This window comes from Jaculus jaculus, chromosome X (genome assembly GCF_020740685.1).
Source record: "Jaculus jaculus isolate mJacJac1 chromosome X, mJacJac1.mat.Y.cur, whole genome shotgun sequence".
NCBI lineage: Eukaryota > Metazoa > Chordata > Mammalia > Rodentia > Dipodidae > Jaculus > Jaculus jaculus.
In genome coordinates, this window is record NC_059125.1 from 130,675,717 (window position 1) to 130,699,517 (window position 23,801).

Here is a 23,801-nt window from a genome sequence, read left to right on the forward strand (position 1 = left end):
ATTGTTTTTTTTTTAATTTTTTTTTTTAAATTTTTTATTTATTTATTTGAGAGCGACAGACACAGAGAGAAAGACAGATAGAGGGAGAGAGAGAGAATGGGCGTGCCAGGGCTTCCAGCCTCTGCAAACGAACTCCAGACGCGTGCGCCCCCTTGTGCATCTGGCTAACGTGGGACCTGGTGAACCGAGCCTCGAACCGGGGTCCTTAGGCTTCACAGGCAAGCGCTTAACCGCTAAGCCATCTCTCCAGCCCAGTATTGATTTTTTTATTTAAAAGGGTGCAGATTCATAGTACCAGCTCACACCAACTAAGAAACGTCTGCGACTGGCAAGCAACCAGGAAAACAGATTCTCCATGACTCTGTCCAACATAGCTTTACTTGTGCTTCTTTCAATTACCTCACTTGTGCTGATGCTATCACCAGACTCCATGTCTCATAAATGCTGTGTGCCATTTTTATCATTGGATAGTAATGAAAGTTCCTTTGATTCAAGAATGCCATGCCATGCTAGAGCTAGTGCAGAGATCACAAGCCGGACTGAGCAGCACGGATGAACATATCAGCAGGTAGGGCTTATAATGAGGATTACATGTCAGGAGCAACGATGACATGACCCTAGAAACAGCTCATGTCAGTACTGCACAGTCATTGAGACCAGGCACTACCTAAGCGCCTTACATACTCTTTGTTTGTTTGTTTGTTTTTCAAGGTAGAGTCTCACTCTAGCCCGGGCTGACCTGGAATTCACTCTGTAGTCTCAGGGTGGCCTCGAACTCTCAGCGATCCTCCTACCTCTGCCTCCCAAGTGCTGGGATTAAAGGCGTGCGCCATCACGTCCGGCTCCCCTTACGTATTCTTAATGTTATCCTCACAACCATCCATTAAGACAGACAGTACAATGATGCCGACTTTACTGATTAAAGGTCACTTGTGCAAAACCTCACACTTACTAAGTGGTACAGAACTGGAGATGAAAGTGAGAAGCACTCTTTCTTCTCTAATGCTCAGTATGAGTGACCAGACATTCTGCTTGGTGTATTCACTATTAACACATTTTTCAAGTAACATAAAGTAGGCCAGGAGATCTATATATTTATTAAAAGAGTGCATGAGTTAAGCATGAGAGCTGAGCCTAGCTGGCCTGGACACCAAACATAATGAGCAGAACAAAGTCACAAACACAGGGCCAGACACCACCCTCCCATATAATTCAATCAGTAAGTAACTGAATGCATTTCAAATTGAGAAAGAGGCTGGAGAGATGGCTTAGCGGTTAAGCACTTGCCTGTGAAGCCTAAGGACCCCGGTTCGAGGCTCAGTTCCCCAGGACCCATGTTAGCCAGATGCACAAGGGGGCGCACACATCTGGAGTTCGTTTGCAGAGGCTGGAGGCCCTGGAGCACCCATTCTCTCTCTCTCTCTCTCTCTGTCACTCTTACTCTTAATAAATAAATAAAAATAACCAAAAAAAAAATAAAATTGAGAGAGAAATGTAAATGACATACAAGCACAGTGTAGAGAGAAAGAAGCCCTCTTTGAGGAAAAAAAAAAAGAAAGGACAGAAAAGCATTTCATGTGCTTGCCTAGGATGAATAAGATGTCTTGGGAAATTAGCAGAACTGTGTTTTAATGTGTACTGGCTCATGAATGTCAGCTCTCACACATTAGTTTTTTTTTCTATAATAAAGAAAATCAAAATCAAGGAAAAAGTGAACTGAACATAGCAACGTCGCAGCATGACAGACTCGATATAGAGTGTCTTCCTTCCATGTGGCAGAAAATTAATCAGATGGATCCTTCATCTCCAATTTGCATTGTGATAGATTCTTTCCATCCCATCTCTGTTTTGATGAGTAATTTAGATGAATGCTCCATGTTTTTGTATGAGCACGGTGCCATCTCAAATAAACCACCTGGCACTGTGAATAGGCCATTTTCTCTCTTTGGCATTCAAGGAAGGTAAGACTGGATAGGTGCTCATATCCTTTCAGGATCTACAATTGCATAATTCTGTGCTCGTTCTCAATAGTTATTTGTTAGATGCTATTACGCAGCAGCTCTAGTAAGAGGACACTTTCGTATTTTGCTAAGGTACTATCTAAACTCATACAGAGAACACACAAAAACACCGGGTTCAAGCAAACATTCTACACAGAGACCCTGAAATGTGCTTGGGGTTTTGTTCTGCAGATTTTTTTGCTGAGACAGAGGTAGCTAATTGGCTGAAAGATGCTGGCGGCCAGCCTGCTAGAAAATTTTCTTAGGCGGAGGGTTTGGCCCTTAGTAGAAATCTTAGTGCAAATCTCTCATGAGTGGATTCACATCAACCAAGCTCACAGAGGGCAGTATTCAGAATTTAAGAATGCTCACGGTTTGAAGACTCAAAAACTCAATTTCTTAATTTTTTTGTAAATGTTAAGTTTTTGTTTGAAGATACATATATGGTGTGTATGTGTGTTTCAATGTGTGTAGGCATATGTGTATGTACACACACATGTGGAGACCAGAGGATAACCTTGTATGTCCTCTTCAGTTATGTTGTCTGCCTTGTGTTAAAGAATATATTTTAAAACCGGACGTGGTGGCGCACGCCTTTAATCCCAGCACTCGGGAGGCAGAGGTAGGAGGATCACCGTGGGTTCGAGGCCACCCTGAGACTCCATAGTGAATTCCAGGTCAGCCTGGGCTAGAATGAGACCCTACCTCGAAAAATCAAAAAAACAAACAAACAAAAAAGAATATATTTTATTTATTTGACCGCCACCCCCAGCACCCTCGCCGCGGGGAGGGAGCCACGTCACTGCTTCCAGAGGGGCCTAGAAGAGGGACAAGGCACTGGCTGCACAATAGCAGCTTCGCCCACAATGCAGATCAGCAAGTGTGCAAGACCTGCCTGCTCATCTGCTACAGTGTTAGACAATTACAGTGCCCAGTCCACCCTCCTATGAGAACGTGAGGCACAAGGGGCATCCAGAGGTGTGCCACCACTGCCCTAATGTACCAATCCTCCTGGTGCGAACCAAGAAGGACCTGAGAGCCCAGCCTGATACCCTTCGGCGCCTCAAGGAGCAGGGCCAGGCACCCATCACGCCACAACGGGGTCAGGCGCTGGCCAAGCAGATCCACGCTGTGCGCTACCTCGAGTGCTCGGCCCTTCAGCAGGATGGCGTCAAGGAGGTGTTCGCCGAGGCCGTCCGGGCTGTGCTCAACCCCACGCCCATCAAGCGTGGGCGCTCCTGCATCCTTGTCCCCATCCCACCAATTGTGCCATGCCTGCCCCCAGCTGTGCCTTAAGGACTAATACTGGCACCCCTTACCAGGGATCGCCCTAAATGCCCTCTTCTCCTTAAGGAAACCCACAGGGAGAGGGGCTGTGGGCCCTGCCCCACTCCGCTTGGGAACACCAGGTATTCCATGAGCTCGCCTAGGCCAAAGGTGACCTTCCCAAGAGGTCAGCTTAGTGCCACCCCTCCATTTTCTGCTACTGACCAGCTCATGAGCTCTCCACAAAGTTGTTGCTGGCTATTGCGGTGCCTTATCTCAGGTTAGGGGCTCTCAGCTATCTGACCTCTGCCTTTGCTCTTGGAGTTCTCTCTCCAAGTTGCTCTCCTTCCGCAGGGAAGGAGCTGTCGCCTCCTGGGAAGGTAAATGTGCCCTAACCTGCCCCCCCCCCCCCCCGTGCCAGGCCTTAGGCGTCTTCTGATTGACTCAGCACCCGCCCCCCCCAGCTCTTGGGGCCTTTCCTACCCCCACCAGCATCAATAAAACCTCCTGTCTCCAGTGAAAAAAATACATTCTATTTATTTGGGATAGAGAAGAGAGACACAGAGAGAAAGCACACCAGGGCCTCTAGCCACTGCAAATGAGCTCCGTGGATACTGGGGAATCGAAACCTTGGTCCTTAGGCTTTGCTAAGACATCTCTCCAGCCCCACCTTTTTTGGCAGACAGGTCTCTCTTTGGCTTGCAGCTCACCAATTAGGCTAGACTGGCTGGCCAGCGAACTCCAGGGATCCACTTGGCTCTGGCTTCCCATTTCCGGGTTAAGGAACCTGTCACCGCACCCAGCATTGTGAGTACTATGGATCCAATCCAGATCCTCATGCTTGTAAGGAAGCCCTCAAAACTCAATTTCTAGGCTATCCTGTAAATAATTACAAGTGCTATATGTCAACTGAAAGTGGAATATATGTTAAACCTCAAATCTGACAATATCTTAGGTTGATCGAACCCACATTATTAAGCTTTCCGAAGACATTTTCTTTTTTTAATATTTTAAAATATTTATTTATTTATTTGAGATTGAGAGAGCGAGAGAGATATGGAGAGAACGGGCGCACTAGGGCCTTCAGCTACTGCAAACGAACTCCAGATGCATGCACCCCCTTGTGCATCTGGCTTATGTGCGTCCTGGAGAATCAAACCGGGATCCTTTGGCTTTGCAGGCAAACACCTTAACTGCTAAGCCATCTCTCCAGCCCCAAAGATATATATATATTTGGTTTTTCGAGGTAGGGTCTCATTCTAGCCCAGGCTGACCTGGAATTCACTATGTAGTCTCATGGTGACCTCAAATTCACAGTGATCCTTCCACCTCTGCCACACAAGCCCAAAGACATTTTCAATAAAGCTTAATACCAGTGTAGCCATCTATGATGAAGCCTTTCATTCATGAGGCAACAAATTCTCATATAATCTCCCTACTGATACACAGCATGGACTAACAAATCATAATCCAAAGCTTGCTTATGAAAATCAATGTCAAGTTGCAAGATCTGAATATCTAATTATGATATTTTATTAAAATAGATCTTTAAAATATATTGAACTAAACATTGAAACAATGGCTCACATTTATTGCAGTGTTACTGTGTATCAGACACTGTTAGATGTGCTTGCTATGTCTTTTTAGTCTCACAAAATCTCTAGATATACGTACCACTATTAAAAGTCCCACATTACTGACAGGAACTGAGGCTTAGAAAGGTAAAGCCATTTGTCCGAAATCCTGAAGCTCTGAGTTGAAGGCATATGTTATGAAGCCAGTTCAGTCTGGATATGGGACCTCACTTACGACTACTTTAAATACACCTTTATGGTCACTTTACCTGAGCTTAGCCCAGAGCCCAGGAAGGCCATTTCTCCACTGGCCACAGTGGGCTGATCAATGTTGCTATTTTTCTCTGTGACTTTCTCCTTATCATCTGTGTGATGACTGACACCTCTGACCCCAACACCCAAATGACACAGTCTTTCTTCAACTGAGTTAACACTTTCAATCAGGCTACTGTCTGGTCCCTTTTCCCTAGGAGCCATCAAGTCTGTCTGACTTTGTTTCATTCTCTTGAAATTTGAAAAAAAAAAAGCTCAAAGAAGCAATGCAATAGTCACGCATACTTTTCTCAACTAGTATTAATAACAGTGAACTTTTGACAATGTACTTTCAGTCTTTTTTCTATATTTATACTTTATAAATGTAGGCAAACAATGCCTGGATACATTGTCCCTTTGTGTTTGGTTTCTTCAAATGGAATTTGACTAGCTTGGTTCTTATCAGTCTTGTTGATTCTTTAGCCTAATTCTCAGAGACAGAAATCCCGTTTTCCTTTTCAGGGTCTTGAGGAAGCCTCTCTAAGTTACATCCATGTCCCAACTACATATCACCAGACATAATGAGATACAGATAGACAGATCTAACATTACCAAAGGTCATGCCTTCCTCTCTGAAGTGTAAAAAAAATCCATTGCAGCATAAAGAGTTGCAAAAAAAAAAGGTATTGTGAAGGGATCAATGACTATATAGTCTCCCAACAAATCTAAAGAATGTGTACATTGACAAGGAAATAACAGAACTGGACATGAACAACTCATTACATAGGTGGCTTTGGTAGTACTGAGAACATCACCTTGAAAAAGACATATCTTGGCAACATAAAGATAACCTGTTAATAAAGCACTTTTCACTCTAGACATCTCAGAATTATAGGAAGAATTCCTGACATCGGATACCTCCAACATTTAGTAAGTATTTATTTCAGAAGGAAAAGTTAAAGGGGGAGTTTCTTTTCAGTTTAAATAAATATGCATGTTCAGGACGACTTTCAAAGGTTATCTGTGGAAAGGATAAGACCATAAAGTTAATGGAAAATAAAAAGCTTCCCCAAAGGGAAAAATTGTGCTGTTCATGGCAAATATCAACAAGCAAGTACTGGGAACAATGGTCAAAGACATCTTTTGTATCAAATCAATGAAGCCTTTTTTCATCCATGAAACATGTAGCTGCTAGGAATTATGTAATTATTTTATTATAGAATTAGGGAATTATTTTTAATTTGTTTACTCTAAATATATCACCCTAATTATATATATATTTATTTATTCAGAAAAACAGATAGCAGAAAATAAAGGAGCTATTGTAGGCCAAATTCATCTCTATTTCTGAGGAAAACACTTTTTCAAAGAATGTGGTTATACAAACCATAGAGTAGCAATTAAATGACTGGCGCCCCCTCCTGGTGTTCCAAGGAATGACACTAAATGTCCTGTCACACAGAACCTTTCTCAGGCAAGCATGGTTTATTTCTGCTATGCACAGAATCACAGTGAACCCTGTGATTTTGGACCATCATCTACATAACACCAATATCCTTGGCTTTCAACCAAAAGTTCGCTGCATGTGGAAAATTATTAAGAGCCTCTCCATTAAATGAAGCCAACGATGCCAAGAACACTTCACTATTATTTGTTCATCCTTGTTAAAAAACCCTCTCAGAATCACTTGGGCTAAGGATCTTGGGCTTCTTCAGATTCATTTGATCTTCATTCCACTCTGCCCACATTGCCTGGCTGTTGAGTCTTTCCCCCAGTCATTCCCATGAGTCCTTGTCCAAAGGCCAGAAAAATGCGCAGTCTAGTGCATGCCTGACACCTTAGACGTCAAGACATTTCTTTGTATTCCATAACAGTGTATTTGCTCTCATCCTTTTACAGCCATAGGCAGTTGCAGCTTTTTTTTTTTTATTAATATGGACCACAGTCATCCCAAGGAGAGAGACCACCCCCCCTCCACTGTTTTTGTTTCTTTTAAGAACAGAGATCTTATTTTTCTGACATCGCCTCTTCTTTCTTTACATGTCTTTTGATATCCATTCTTACTTATTTTTTTCTGGCTTGAATTCCAAACCTTATAAAATAGGATGTGGCTCCTGTTCCTTCCTATGCTTTCCTGCACTTGACCCTTGGACCCAGACTTCTTGACCTGAATTATAACCTCCCTTCTTTGGGTTAGAACTTTGAACTCAGACTATAGCATATTTTCAGGGCTTGCCAACAACTTTATTTTGTGGTTAGGCCTGAACCTGATACTCAAAATTCTTACTGCAGAACACCAAAAAGCTTAGCACAAAAGTATTAATGTAAGCTTCCATTTATCTATTGGTTAGGTTGGATTCTTTTCAAAGAAAGTTTCTTTTCTAAATTTTAAGTCATTTATTGATGAGAGAATGAATGGGTACACCAGGGCCTCCAACCACAAAGGAACTCCAGACACATGCGCCATCATGTGTATATGGCTTACGTGGGTACTGGGCAATCAAACCTGGGTCATTAGGCCTCACAGGTAAGCGTCTTAACAGCTAAGCCATCTCTCCAGCCCCTAGGAAATCTTTGATATTAGAATTACATATGTTTAATCCTCAAAGGGACCTTAGAAATTATATGATTCACTAGCTCCTAAAAGTTGTTGGTTTGTCTACAAGCCTATTATATTAGATTCTCCTAATGGCACTTATTAAATATACAAGTTATTAGGCCCATGACAAACCTATAAATTCCTTTTCTAGTCACTGGTCTTGAGAATATATTTTAATAAGCTCCCTACGCAGATCTCATGCAGAGCCATTCTGATTATCAAAGCTCACCAGTTCACAGAGGAGGAAACTGAGACAGGCAGCAATGGAATTCCAAGTCTTCAGAGTCTCAGTGTTTTGGGCTTTCCATCATAAAAAAATGTCTTCCTTGCCGGAAGAAATATTTTAGACCCACCTCGCATAAGGGCTAGTTAGGAATTCCATCAGAAACAAAAACTTGTTTTGTAAAAAACACTGCCATTCACCTGTGGAGCCCTTACAAAACACAAGTTTTATTTTGCTTCGTTCTTGTTGTTTGATTGTTTATTGTGGTGAGACAGGATCTTACCATGTGTGACAGGCTATCCTGGAACTTGCCACATAGCCAAGACTGGCCCCAAACTCACAGCAATCCTCCTGCCGCAGCTTCCTCAGTTAATAATAGGACTGTGGAACCATGCCTGCTTTCAAAGCGCTACTTTAAAAGGCACCACACAGGCTCAAAGATAGTCTAGTTGTGAAAACATATGTTAACTACGGAAGATTTGCGAATTATTTCCCCTCCCTTACCCCAAAGCCATATGGGCCAAAGTTGTGGGGAACTGTTTAGAAACATCTCATCAATTCATTAGTTCTTGAAAGAATTATAATGGGATGATTCCCTGAGCTATCAGAACTGCTTGATGACTTTTCTTTATGAATACCACAGAAGGTGAACCAAAGAGCATAAAACAGAACAAAAAAGAGAGACTAATAAAGAAAGGACTAAAAATAGATTTTGCCAGTCTGACAGCCCCTTCTTTAGTTGCTTGGAGTTGATCTGTAACTTATATGTAACAAATGGGATAGATTTTCACAAAGATACTATTTTAAAAGGTGTGTGTGAGAGAGAGAGAGCCAACGTCTCCTCCCACTGCAACAAACTCCAGATGCCTGTGTCAGGCATTATGTGGGTGCTTGGGAATGAACTTGGGCTGACAGTTTTTGCAAAGAAGCACCTTTCACCACTGACTCATCTCTCCAGCCTCCAAAGATGCTTTCTAATTATAGTCAAATATTTGAGAACCAAAATTACTAATAGCCTCACTTAGCAACTGACATTAATCGAAACAGCAATTGATTGCCAACTATTATAAGAACTGATCATTTAATATGGCTCCCAGCCAAATGATGGCATACATCTTGAATTCTAGAACTTAGGAGACTGAGGTAGAAGGATCACTCTGAGTTTGAAGCTAGCCTGAGCTTCAGAATGAGTTCCAGGTCAACTTGGGATAGAGTGAGACCCTGCCTTAAAGAAAAAAAAAAATCTATCTATCTATCTATCTATCTATCTATCTATCTATCTATCTATCTATCTAAATTTCAAATCCCTTCTGCCCCAAGCAAGATAAATACAATATCATCATAGTATTATCATGATCACATTGGTTAAAAAAAATCACTTCAGGGGCTGGAGAGATGGCTTAGTGGTTAAGTGCTTGCCTGTGAAGCCTAAGGACACCGGTTAGAGGCTCCATTCCCCAGGACCCACGTTAGCCAGATACACAAGGGGGCGTACGCGTCTGGAGTTCGTTTGCAGTGGCTTGAGGCCCTGGTGCGCCCATTCTTTCTCTCTCTCTGCCTCTCTCTCTCTCTCTCTGTGTGTCTGTCGCTCTCAAATAAATAAATAAAAATAAACAACATTTTTAAAAAAATCACTTCAGACTTATTTGAATATGGTGGCTAGACGTCTAAAAGAAACTCAACCAGAAATAACAGTTGGATGTCACTTGAAAGTTTAGTTTGAATATAATAAGCACACACCCCATTGATGATTTTCCATATATTAAGCGAGACTCATGTATGTGTGTATGCATATATGTACGTGGTGTGTGGGGGTGTGTATGTGTGCATGAGCACACATGTGCCATGCAACATGTATGGAAGTCAGATGATAGCCTCAAGGTATCACCTTCTACCTTGTTTGAGACAGGGTCTCTCTTAGTTTTTGCTGCTGTAACCACCAGACTAGCTGGTTGACAAACATTGAGATTCTCCTGACTCACCTTTCATTGCCATGGAGTATTGGATTACAGACAGTTGTGTTACTTCTGTCCAGCTACACTTGGGTTTTGGAAATCTAGACTCATCAGACTTGCACAGTATGCATTCTTTTTCAAATGGTAACAATCCCCCATAACTGCCAATTCAACCTGGATTTTCTAACAAATATTTAATTTAATTAATTAATTCATTTGACAGAGAAAGAGGGAGGGAGGGAGAGAGAGAGAGAAAGAGAGAATGGGCATGCCAGGGCCTCCTACTGCAAATGAACTCCAGATGCATGCGCCCCCTTGTGCATGTGGCTAATGTGGGTCCCGAGGAATCGAACCTGGGTCCTTTGGCTTTGCAGGCAAACGCCTAAACCACTAAGCTCATCCTCCAGCCCACAGCAAGCATTTTTGACCAGTGATCAACTCCCCAGGTCTTAGGTTGGACTTTTGAGAATCATACCAAGATGTGACAAAGGCATTGACATATGGAAGTGACCAAAGATTGCATAAAAATATTTTCATCTAAGTTAAGTCACATCCAAATGTAATATGACTTCAAAAGCAATTGTTTGGTATGTGCCTGAAACCACAAAAGACTATGTTGTGTGTCATTTATGGAATTAAGATTTGTTAGTTTAGTTGTTTTCTCTACTTCTCAACCCACCAGTATTTTGTTCACCTGAAAAGAGAACAATTATACAAGCTTTCAATTGAATGAAAACATTAGCAGCCTACTTATGTTGGTCTCTCCCTCTTATACATTCTCATAGTATATTGTGTCCACTTCTCATACTAAATTATACACACGCATGAAGCTTAATGACCACCTTTATAAATACTTCTTATAAATCTACGCCCAAGCTCCCCTGCAAATGCTCTGAGAGCAATTCTATGCATTCTCTTTGCCTGACCTTCGATGTGTTCTGGGAATGTAGGAGGTTCTCAGCTACGTCAGCTAAATTAATGGATGAATGGATGAACCATTAAGGACAAATCAGAGGAGGCTACCCAAACATAATGGATGCTTCATATTATGCCAAAATGAGTATTAGGAATGAAAGGTTTCGTTAAAGTAGCAGCTTGCTTGTTTACATGATGGCAAACTACTTATTTCTTCTTCCTTTTAGAAATGAAGCCAATTCTAGTTATGAATTCACTTAACGTCATGCAAAAATGAAATCGACTAGACATTCGGATTTGAAGGGCATAAGATGCCTTCAACTACTGCGTACGACTTGGAAAATTCACCCACATACTGCCTTTCGTTTTTAGCCCCTAGAAAGATGCTCTGCAACTGCGTTGGGTACTTTGAAAGCATCTTTATTATCAAAGAAAATCATAAGATATTTATTAATATTATTTCCTTAATCTTCAAAAAGCTGGAAGGCAAGCGAAAATTTTACTTTTGAAGAAGCAAATACTAAGCAGATTAATTGATTTGCCTAGATTTTATGTTAATTTAGGACTCAGCTAACATTTGACACTATTCCTAATTTCCTTCCTAAATTACTTTCTTTTGACCTCTATGACACTCTACTCATTCTTTTACTCTTCTTGGGATGTTCAGCTTCATTATAGAAGAATGTGTTAAATCTAATCATTTGCATAATAGTATATTGTCTTTAACAAAGTATTGATACATGGCTAGCTAAATTCGCAAACATCTTGTTTTTTTGTTCTGTACAGAGACAGTTACAGTATAGGACTGAAAGACAAAACTCTGGAAGAGTATATCATGTCAAATTGTGGCTCTATTATGTGCTAGAAATGTGACCCTGGCCCAGGCACTTGACCTTTTTGCTCTTTGTATTCTCTGTCTGTAACATTGGGGGGATTATTGTATCTCCCCTTCGAGGGGCTGGTGTAAATGCTACAGTATAAGTATCAAATATATATGAAATGCTTAGCAAAGTACCTGGCAATACAAGAAGCATTCAATCAATGTTAACTGTTACTAATAACATTATTTCAAGCACACATTTCCTTGTAATTATGTGATGTAACATTGTGGTAATATATCACACATGGCTCAGCCAATTTCATTTTGCCTGATTTTAGGTGAATTCATAGGAGTTTGCAAATTCACTGAAAAACAAGGGTGGATTGTATCTTTTTTTTTGCTATTTATTCAATGTCTTTCTTCCCTCTCCTACCACATCCTGGTCCTATCTTCCCCCACCCCACAGACCATTGCTACAATCATTGCCAGGCACTCGGCACCTCATAATTTCTTTTAATGGGGCCCAAGTAGGACCATGGGGAACTAATAAAGTCCCAACCAAAATGGAATAATGTGGCGTTAGATCACAATACACTTAGCAATGTCTTGCACATGGTTCCTTTCTATAAATGCCATATGGATGGATGAAATGAAATGGCTATGGAGACCATATGGAAGAAGAAGCTAGAAGCAGGCTGGGGCAAGGGTGGGAAGAAACCAACATCCCATGCCAGAGGATTTAGCCTTGATCTTATAGATTATGATGAGCTACTAAATTTTTCTAATATGATACAAGTGGGATTGGAGAGAAAGTTATTTAGAGGCTAGGAAAGTAGTTTATAGCTTTCTAGCAAGTTGAGTACAGTTCCTACTTCTTTAACCTTAAGAAATGTTTTCAGTAATACTACAACTTTAAACTGCCCCTGCCATGACTATTTCACAATATCCGTTTTGCTATTTGTCCTTCCCACGAGGAAGCTTGTTTAAAAAGACAATATCTGAGGCTGGGGAGATAGTTGAGCAGGTAAGAGAGCATTCCAAGCAAGCATGGCAGCCTCACAGGGCCTAAGTTAAATCCCCGCTATCCGTGTAAAAAGCTTACTGTGGACACACATGCCTGTAACCCTAGTTCTGTGGAGGTGGTGACAGGAGAATTGCTAGGTTCACTGGTCAGCCAGTCTAACTGAAAACAACAATAATTGGTTCAATGCGACACCCTGTTTCAAGGAGACAATGTGGAAGGGCAATAGAGACAGACACTCCACATTCCCTTAGGGTTCCAAATATGTATGCATAGGATGTGTGCATCTACATAACTCTCTCTCTCTCTCCCTCTCTCTCTTCTCTCTCTCTCTCCCTCTCTCTCTCACACACACACCACAGCACCTACACATTTCAAAAAGAATATATTTGCTTTTGTACTTTTTTTTTCATAACAGATTCTGGCTTTTAGAGAGCCCTACTATACCTCATTTTAAATGCCTTTCTTTCCTACACCATTTAAAAGAAACCATTTTGTGCCTCACCCTGCCTCAAAGACAGGTAGTTGCTGGTTGTCTGAGATGCCTGGATCTGAGCTAATTGTGAGTTCCAGCTGGCCAGTTTCACAATAATTATCAAACTCTGAAAGCAATCCAAGGGAACATACAATTACCTACCAACTTACTTTCACAAGTTTGGACCTGCTGTCTCAGTGACAGCCACCTGTCAGAAATTCAGTTCCTCGGTTGGGAATGAAGCAGGCTCTACAGCTTGTGGTCTAAGAGAAGATAAATAGGCCATAGCACCACCTAAATCAACCCCCACGTGATCTACCTGGGCTGGTGTTATCCCAGAGGGCAAGAGAACAGTGAAGCTCAGTACTTCAATAAAAACTTGCAAAAGGAAATCTCCAAAGGATGTCTGTTTTGGTATCATTATTGTATAGTCATAGCGAATAGCTACTCTTCAGAGACCTTTCCCCATAATGGCTTACTCCAAATATTTACTTTATTTTTCTCATATCTCAACCCCTGTGGAATTGCACCGCTCTCACTGACTTATTGAAAATTATTTCAAAAACGATGTTCTTGGCATGTGAGATATTGTATTTCCTCCCCTATTACAGCCTTACATTTTGTTTCTTTTTTAATACTGAATTTTTTCATTATTTTCCCTTGGAATCGATCCTCTTCCTCTACAGAGGCACTCTATATCTTCTCTGCTACTCCCTCACAAAGGAAGCATTCTCCAGCGATGCACGCCAGAAAGAAACCTCTCTGTGTCGTTCTCTTCACTTCAAGTGAACCACTTGCCTGCTTCGGCCACAATAGTGTAACGGGAACATTTTCCTGCCCTATTGCCCGACCCCAGTGAGAAAGAGTGAAAGGCCAGGCCAGAAGGTGACTATCACCTCTTGCTGGTGACACGTCCAGGATCACATAGGCTAGAACTGAGCCAAGTGTCAGAGCACAAACAAAGCAACTGAGGATGCCCTAAAATGACTCCAAGGCCAGGCCACCAGGAGGCTTGTAAAGATCTTCCCCAACAACCCGAGGAAACCCTTGCCACACTCTTTACCGGTGACATCTATTTGCAAAGGTGCACAAAAGAGCATTTGGCAGAGAGGGGTGCACTGGAGCACACTTGTTTTCTGCAACACTCCGACTAGACTAAGCTGACGAACTGGAAATTTCACACAAGCAAGGAATGAACAAGTTGGATGTGAGCGCACTGGACAAGACCAAGGAAAGAGCCAGAGCTGTTATTACCAAGTTAGCCTCCACTGCTGTGTTCAGTGAGCACTGCTCTGTGCCAGACACGGTACTAAGGGTGCCAGCAGTCTGAAAGAGAAACAGCCACAATGCTTGTCCTAAGGGAACTCTTTTCTTTTTTCTTTCTTTTTTTTTTTTTTTGAGGTAGGGTCTCACTCTGGCCCAGGCGGACCTGGAATTAACTATGTAGTCTCAGGGTGGCCTCAAACTCACGGCAGTCCTCCTACCTCTGCCTCCCAAGTGCTGGGATTAAAGGCGTGCGCCACCACACCCGGCTTATTGGTTTCTTTTCTTTTCTTTTTCTTTTTTTTTTTCTTTTAGTTTTCTTTTTTTTTTTAAATTTTTTATTTATTTATTTGAGAGCGACAGACACAGAGAGAAAGTCAGATAGAGGGAGAGAGAGAGAGAGTGGGCGCGCCAGGGCTTCCAGCCTCTGCAAACGAACTCCAGACGCGTGCGCCCCCTTGTGCATCTGGCTAACGTGGGACCTGGGGAACCGAGCCTCGAACTGGGGTCCTTAGGCTTCACAGGCAAGCGCTTAACCGCTAAGCCATCTCTCCAGCCCTTCTTTTAGTTTTCTAAGGGAACTCTTTGAGGCAGGATCGTGCCAAGTTCTTCCGGCTGCCTCGACCACCCTGCAATCTCCACTATGCCCTCACAGCTGTTCTTAGGATTCGTGGGAGATTCAGTCTTCACAGCATTTCAGAGGACAGAAACGTATAAAGCTACCTTTTTGGGTCAGAAGCATTGCCAATTGCAATGACCTCCATGAAGCATGGAGATCTCAATGACTTCTTGAAGAGCCCACTCCCCAGATGACATGGCTCCTTGAAGAGATGGCGCTAACTGCTTAAGAGAGAGCCTAAAGACTGAACTCTCCAGGCATGTGCTTCTATCTTCTCTCTGGGAGGCAGGCTACCTAACCTTGAGTCCACCATCAAAGCTATAAAAAGCTAATCTTAAATACCCTACAAGCTCACATTTGCTGCCAGGGGCAAAGATCTTCACCATGATGATTACTACTTACTAAATTGCATCTATATGGAGACTATAAGAACAAGATGCCGATCTGAGGAGCACTTGTTAGAGTAATCAAGCTTGCAATTGTATGGTATAAACGCAAAGCTGATGTTACAATTTACTACAGGGAAGAAAAAAAGGAGAATGAAAGCTCAGCTAAGCAACCAGTTGCTTGGCTATGGTTGCTGTTGTTGTAACAACATGTACATGTGTAAACATGGAGACAAGTATGCTATGCAAGCAGTCTGTCACTGAGTTATAACTCCAGTACTTTAAAAAAAAAACTGTTCATTTTTATTCATTTATTTGAGAGTGACAGACAGAGAGAAAAAGAGGCAGATAGAGAGAGAGAGAGAAAATGGGCGCGCCAGGGCATCCAGCCACTGCAAACGAACTCCAGATGCGTGCGCCCCCTTGTGCATCTGGCTAAGCTGGGTCCTGGGGAATCGGGCCTCGAACCAGGGTCCGTAGGCTTCATAGGCAAGCGCTTAACCACTAAGCCATCTCTCCAGCCCGACTCCAGTCCTTTTTTTGAGTATACAAGCATTATAGCCTGAGCACAAATTTCAGAACCTACATAAAGCTGGACACATACCGAGTGCCTCTAATCCTAGCCCTGCAATGGAGATATGGGAGGTGAAGACAGGAGAATCCCAGAATTGCCTTCTGCCACATGCATGTCATGGCAAACATGCACCTATACTCACAGACAAGAACACACACCCTATATATATGCATCTATATCTATCTATCTGTCTATTTATATGTGGTGGTTTGAATAGAATAGGTGGCCCCCAATATATTCAGTTGTTTGTTTGTAGTTTGCATTTGCTGGCTACCTGGCTGGAGGCAGTGTCACTGGGTACATCTTAAATTGTGGTGATGGGTTTCCTATTTCAATCTAAAGATATGCAAAGTGTGCCTAGCTGGAGTACATGAAGTGTGCTGTGTGGCTTTTGACCTTTAGGCTTGTGTTTCTCTCTCTCCGCTTGGACCTGTGAAGGCAGGCCAGCTGCTTCTGCCATTATGGAACTTCCCCTGGATCTGTAAGCTTCAATAAACCCCTTCCTCCATAACTGTGCCTGGTCTGAACGTTCATCTCAGTGAACCTGAAGCTGTCTGCTACATTATATTTATACAAACACAAACATACATACATATACACACACAATTGAACCAGGGTCTTGCTAGGTTTCTGAGACTAACTTAAACTAACTTACAATCTTCCTGCCTTTGCCTCTCTAGTAGCTGAGATGATAGACCTGTACCACCACATCTGGCCTCTGTTTTAACTCAATATATACTCTCCCTCTCAATAAGTCTCTTAACTTTCCCCAATCCACATTTCTTCCCTCACTCTCTTCCTTATTCACACTTTTCATTTCCTCTTCCTTATCTCTTTCTAGAACTTTACCATAAAACCAGCCAACAGCAGACTGTGAGAAGTTTCCAATTATAAATAGCGGCCTGCTAGATTGTACATGTCCATTCAAACTAACACGAATGAGCCTTGGATCATTCACTCAGATTACTTATACTTCTGCTCCCTCTGTTACCACTGGTAACCAAGAAATGACTATGGAATTTAGAATGGGTGACTACAATACAAACCTCTCTGTCTTAGCTCCCATAGTTACAGGTAGAGACCAGCCATAAGGATAGGTGTCACACACAGGCAGACAAATTGCCAAGGCTTTTTATTACAGCAGTAAGGAGGTTGGCAGAGGCGAATTCTAAGAGTTCATTAGGCCATCAGATTAACTAGGTGTGAAGGGCTCAATAGGCAGTGGATTGCCCAAGAGGCCTGTGTGACCCAAACAGATATCAAGCGGAAAAAAAAAAAAAAAAAGCATGCCCAATATTTAGGTATCCTAGGATCCATCTTGGTCAAGAAAACCTGAGCAGAAGGCAAGAGAACCCCAGGCCTATAGATTCTGGAATCAAAGTAGTCCAAAATGCTTCTCCACTTGCTAATAGGAGCTTTCAGTCAGTATTTCTAGCAGCTGGTCAAAAGCTGCTGTCATTCTCTTTCAGGAAGCATCAGACAATTCTAAGCCAGAGAAGAATAATTTGCAAAATTCCTTGTTTTTTAAAATCTTTCTTTCTTTTGTTCTTTTTTTCCCCCTCTTTCTTTCCAAGCAAAGAGAGACAGACAGAGAGAGAATGAGTGTGCCCAGGGCCTCTAGTTGCGGCAAAAGAGCTCCAGGCACACATGCCACTTCGTGCATCATTTTGCATGGGTACTGGGGAATCAAACCCAGGCCCTTAGGCTGAGCCATTTCTCCTGCCTTCCTTGAGGTTCATTTTTGTATTTATTTGCAAGCAGAGAGACAGACAGACAGAGAGACAGAGACAGAGACAGAGACAATGAGCACGCCAGGGCATAGCGCCATAGGGCAAATGAACTCCAGATGCATGCACCACTTTGTGCATCCACCTTTACGTGGGTACTGAGGAGCTGAATTTAGCTTGGTAGGCTTTGCAGGCAAGAACTTTAACTGATGACCTATGCTCCAACCCTATAATCTTCGCAACCCCTCCTTGAGGTTCTTTAACAGAGAAAGAAAGTGCACTATAGGTCCTAAGAAATATCTCAATAATTCTCTGGAAAATGACATTGCCATCAATTTCTTTTTCTTTAAAAAGTTTTTTTTTAGTTAAAAATTTATTTGATTGAGAGAAAGGGGCAGAGAGAGGGGGAGGAATGGACACACCAGGGCCTTTAGCCACTGCAAATGAACTCCAGAAGCATGTGCCACCTTGTGCATCTGGCTTATGTGGGTCCTAGGGAATTGAACCTGGGCCCTTAGATTTCACAGGTAAGCACTTTAGCCACTAAGCCATTTCTCTGGCTCACCAACAATTTCTTATTAGCACAGTTAGGCAAAGAAAGTGACGGGACACAAGTTCCAAGCACTTCATTGCCTTGCTTTTCATTTACACATGCACAGGCTGGCTTCGGTTAATCAGAAGGCCCTTTCAACACAGAAACACTGCTCACTTTCACATCTAGCTAACACGAGTCCCTTATAGGTGGTGGACATAAAACTATAGTCCTCCTGCATTCCCAAGAGTGGGGCAGCTGTTTAAATAGGGAGTTTAAGGAAATGATGCTGACCAGCAGGACTTGATTTTCTTCCATATCTCATTCTGACACGTTCTCAGGGCCAAATGTGGGCTGAGGTATGCCCCAAAGGCAAACACTTCAATATGAAGAACTATACCTCAGCTCTCCTCCATTCCCACGAACACTCAAGAGCTGACTATAATCTGTTATGCTTAGATCCATGGAAAACAAACACAAGCTTATAAATACCCTCATGGCCATTGTTTTGATGGGGAAAACCCGTAATTTTGGTCAGAATGACACTTATCCATATTAGAGTTTTTGGATCACAGGAAGCAGCATGGCAAGTCAGAGCAGATTGGATTCATTAATGGAACTGGACCACCTCTCCAAACATCACAGCAACTTTTTTTTTTTAGTAACAAGAAACCTTACTTCCTCCACTTAGTTGAGCTGGAAAATTAATATAGTGTGCTTCTGAAGAAACACGTAATGAACATGATGAATTTTCATCATCCTGCTGGAAAGTGATTCTTTATGCTCTTATTCCAAATTTACAGCAAGGAAATTTAACGTTCCAAAGCTGCCGAGCCTTTTAAGACCTCACTATCAAGTTGTGGGGCGCTTTAACTGAGTCTGACCTGGAATTGATTAGTGCTTTCTGAAAAGCGCACGTGTAGCAAATTGTTGCACTTCAAGATAAATCAAGTTATTTGGGGGAAGTTACACTTCTAACTAGTCACATTTGTCAGAAGGAAAATAACAGTCTTTACCTTAGTAGTAAAAGCAGAGAGGCAAACTAGCTCTCCTATTTTTATAGGGAACTTGTCATCAGGGTGTTAAAGAAACAATCCTCACGAGAAACTAGGAACTCATACCATTCACCTCCCGAACAGAGCTGATTTCAAAGCGCTGTTCTTTAGTCAAGGGTCAGAGGCCACAAATGGCATCCCAGAGCAATGTGAACCCCCAAGGACATGGATGTTTTAAGCAGGCATGCCATTTCTAGGACCCTTCCCCTTAGTAGCAGACCCTTCATAAAGTGCAGGATTGAACAAAATGGCTATTACTAGAAAAGGAGTTGGTGCTGGGGAGAGGACACAATCATTCTTATTAAAACAAACTGATGGGCTGGAGAGATGGCTTAGTGGTTAAGCGCTTGCCTGTGAAGCCTAAGGACCCCGGTTTGAGGCTCGATTCCCCAGGACCCACGTTAGCCAGATGCACAAGGGGGCGCACGCATCTGGAGTTCGGTTTGCAGTGGCTGGAGGCCCTGGCACGCCCATTCTCTCTCTCTCTCTATCTGCCTCTTTCTCTCTCTCTCTCTCTCTGTCACTCTCAAGTGAGTAAAAATAAAAAAACAAAAAAAATTAAAAAAAACTGACATGTAATTCGCATCCTTTAAAGTCGCTCCTGTAAAGTGCATAACTCATTGACTTTTGATATATTCACAAAGATGTGCAACCATCAAGACAATTGGATTCTAGAACATTTTCATTGCACCACTAAGGAATCTTGTATACATTAGCAGCCACTCCCCATTTCCTCCTTTCTCTCTTTCAGCCCTAGGCAACTCCTAATCTTCTTGCTTTCCCTACGGAATTACCTGTTCTAGGCAATTATTTCTTTTTTCATAAGGGTGTTGTTTCTAATTTGATTTTGAAACAACCATTGGATATTGTTTGCCTACAAGAAACAAGTCAGTAAAAAAAAAAAAATGTTGAGGTGCTCCCTCTCATTTAAAATTCAGATCTTTGAAGTATGGGAGCTTCCCTGCTTCCCTTATAGGGGCTTTACTGGGGGAAGCACAGAGTTGCTGGCAGCTGCTTGAGCACAGACCTTCATACCAGTCCCTCCTTGGGCTGTGGTCTTAATATGCTGTGTGTCAGAGACAAAGAAGATCTAAGTAGTTAAAAGACCGAACGTCCTTGGGTGAGTAGCATTATAGTCAACTATGCACTTGAGCTAGATGAAGCTAAAGCTCTACCACCTTTCACAAAGCGCAGGGTACATGACTATGGGCTATTTCATGACCTCTCTGAGCCTCGGTTGCTCTTCTGTAAATGGAAAATAACAGAACATACTACACAGGATTTGCTGGGAGAACCAAGAGATCATATGGCGTTTGGTACTATGCCAGGCATTATTACGATTTCAGCAAGTGATATTGAAAATTACATGCCTATTTGGTGCCATGTGCTAGTTTTTGCTTTACTCATCCCTTACTTACTGGCACTTAAGTACACCTCATCAAAAGGAAAGATGGGATTCTCAGTACAAGGATTGGTGATTCCTCTGAAAGATATCAATGTAATAAGGTGACGTGATGTCTGATCAAGTATGTGAAACTGATATCACATCAGTAAACACTAGCCCCAGATTAATTTCTTGACAGGCAAGGCAAGTTGACATCCTCAGGAAATTAAAATTCAACATGCTCTAGCTGCAAAGACTACTACGGTTCATAAAAATCAATGTTTTACCATGACTATATTGCAGTCAGTTTCTACAGTAATATAGCAATAGCTATACAGAGTATAATATGAAATCTATAGACCAATAAGACATTTGGTTTATAAAAAGTTACAGTACATCACCGTGGACCAAAGATATAGCAAAGATAAATGTTTCTCATCAAAAGACTGCTTTAAATATAATCCTGTCAAAATAAAGAATACATATTTCATACAGAATGTATAAAAACTATGATTGGTCTGGGGAGATGGCTCAGTGTGTAAAATGCTCACTTCACATGCATAAGGGCCTGAATGTGGATACCTATAACATACATAAAAGTGAGGCATGGGGGCTGGAGTGATGGCCCAGTAGTTAAGACACTTGCCTGCAAAGCCTAATGATCTGCGTCAGGTTCCCCAGTTCCTAGGTAAAGCCAGGTGCACAAAGTGGCACATGCATCTGGAGTTCGTTTTCAGTGGCTAGAAGCCCTGGCACACCTATTCATTCATTCACATGCTCTCTCTCTCTCTCCTTGGAAATAAATAATTTTTTAAAAAATTATTTATTTATTTATTTGAGAGTGACAGACACAGAGAGAAAGACAGGTAGAGGGAGAGAGAGAGAATGGGCGCGCCAGGGCTTCCAGCCACTGCAAACGAACTCCAGACACGTGCGCCCCCTTGTGCATCTGGCTAACGTGGGACCTGGGGAACCGAGCCTCGAACCGGGGTCCTTAGGCTTCACAGGCAAGCGCTTAACCGCTAAGCAATCTCTCCAGCCCGGAAATAAATAATTTTTTAAAGTGAGGCATGGTGGCATTCACCTATAATTCCAGTGCTGAGGAGACAGAGACAAGGGTTCCCCATGGCTTACTGGCCATCCACTCTAGCTAAACCAGTGAACTCCAGGTTCAGTGGGAGACCCTGTCCCAAAAATTAAGGTGAAGAGTAATTAAGAGGCAGCTGATATGGGCCTCTGGTCTACATATGCACACATGTGCGCACACCCCTGCACACATATGTGTGCATGTACACACATGAATGCATATACACACATGCATGTATACCACACATATATACCCATACACACACCAAAAAAAGAGAAATCCTAACAGCATTTAAAAACACAACCCAACATCTATGTTTACTAATGTAAAAGTTCAAAGTCAAGTGCATTGTAGCTCAAGCTATAGTAATTGTGGTAGGTGGACAAAAACAAAGGAACTGCCCTAGGTCTCCATCTATAGTAGATATTTAGCTCTTTCCCCAGGGTTGATGCATAGTCATTTCTTTCTTTCTTTTTTTTTTTTTTTTTTGAGGTAGGGTCTCCCTCTAGTCCAGGCTGACCTGGAATTCACTATGGAGTCTCAGGGTGGCCTTGAACTCACAGAGATCCTCTTACCTCTGCCTCCCGAGTGCTGGGATTAAAGGCGTGCGCCACCACGCCCAGCTGCACAGTAATTTCTTGACACTTAAAACTGCTTAAAGCAATAGACAATAGCCATAACAAGTGAACTTTAACAGGACTCTGCTTCCTGTAGGATTTCCTATAGTCTTAAAGACCTATGTCTTTTTGAATCTCTGATAGATGAAAGCCTCAATGATACTACATTTAGGCAAAGAGACTGAAGATTCTAATATTTACCTGTCAAAAGATCGAGGAGTCTTGGGACTGGGAGGATGGCATAGTGGTTAAGGCACTTGCCTGCAAAACCTAATGACCCAAGTTTGATTCCTCAATGCCCACATAAGCCAGATGCATATGGAGTTCATTTGCAGTGGCTAGAGGCCATGCCATGCCCAGCCTCCCTCTCTCCTTGCAAATAAATCAATAAACAAATGAAAAGTTTTAAGAAAAGAATGAGGAGTCTCTGGTCCTTTTGTTTATTACTAACCTGGTGCTAGATTGTATTTTTCTTTCTTCACTCATTACCTCTCGCCACTTAACATGAACCACTTCTGGATTCTAGTTAGGTTATGGAAGCCCCCGTCAAAGTCCATCAATTTATAAAGCAGTGGTTAACATTTAGAATTTTTCTCCACCAGTTGTGGGCGGTGGTTGCTTTCTTCCAGCAATCAAGCTTTTGTTCTAGGCATAGGGAACACTGGACAAGTACTATAGAACCACCTTCCATTGGTACAGCTTCCAAAGCTCTCTACAGATACAGACACTGAAGTGCAGAAAGAAAGAAAAAATGACTTGTCTAAGGTTACACCACCTATGAAGATAAGAATCTATAGGTGTTCATAAGAACATGTACACAGTGCAAATGAGGAATGCTCACCAAGGAAGGCCAACTGATCAGGCAGCCACTGCGAGAAAAATATTACTATGGTCCTAAATTTGGTCCTTGGCATTTCTTATTATAAATCTGATTTTTTTCCGGTGCCCCTGTGTTTATTTGACTCATGCTAAGGAAGATGTCAGGAGCCTGGCACACACAGCCAGAATGCCCAAGCATTCATTCACAACGTGAAATATTACTATTTAGGGAACTGAATCTTTGCTTTCTATGATCACACTCTGTCTCCATAGAAAACCTACATAAAGATGAATTATAATCAGAAGACTGGTGAGCCTGGAATCATTGCCAGAAGAGTTAGTTAAATCATGTAGATATTCAACAGCACCAGGATTTTGTAAACAAATGAACTATTTTCACAAGGGAGCTAAATCTGCCCTGAGCGTTTGCCCTCTGGTACCCGTAGCCTTAGACAAGCTGCACAATGTCCTCTACTGCTTTCTTTAGCCTTTATTCTCCATGGCACATCATTTTTAACTATGTTAATATCTTCCAGAGCCATCTCTGTGCTTTGATCTACTGCATCGTGTTTAGTTATCAGAGAACACCTGTCACTTCTACGGACCGCTGAGACCAGGATTCCAGATTCGGAGTCTGC

General features: G+C 42.2%; 2 protein-coding genes across 2 annotated transcripts in view; one reads left to right on the forward strand and one right to left on the reverse strand.

The window, feature by feature from the left end:
* The window catches only part of Gpc3 (glypican 3), a 474,609-nt gene that overhangs the window by 239,555 nt on the left and 211,253 nt on the right, over window positions 1-23,801 (reverse strand). The gene's annotated exons all lie outside the window — the stretch shown is intronic.
* On the forward strand, window positions 904-3,296 carry LOC123456638 (rho-related GTP-binding protein RhoG-like). Its single transcript, XM_045140426.1, has 2 exons — window positions 904-978; window positions 2,919-3,296. The coding sequence occupies exons 1-2, from the start codon at window positions 904-906 to the stop codon at window positions 3,294-3,296; spliced, it is 453 nt and encodes a 150-aa protein (XP_044996361.1).

Coding starts and splice junctions, on each gene's coding strand:
- LOC123456638 (XM_045140426.1), top strand. CDS start 904: ATGCCGACTTTACTGATTAAAGGTCACTTGTGCAAAACCTCACACTTA. Junction 979..2,918: donor GTACAGAACTGGAGATGAAA/GTGAGAAGCACT, acceptor CTACAGTGTTAG/ACAATTACAGTGCCCAGTCC.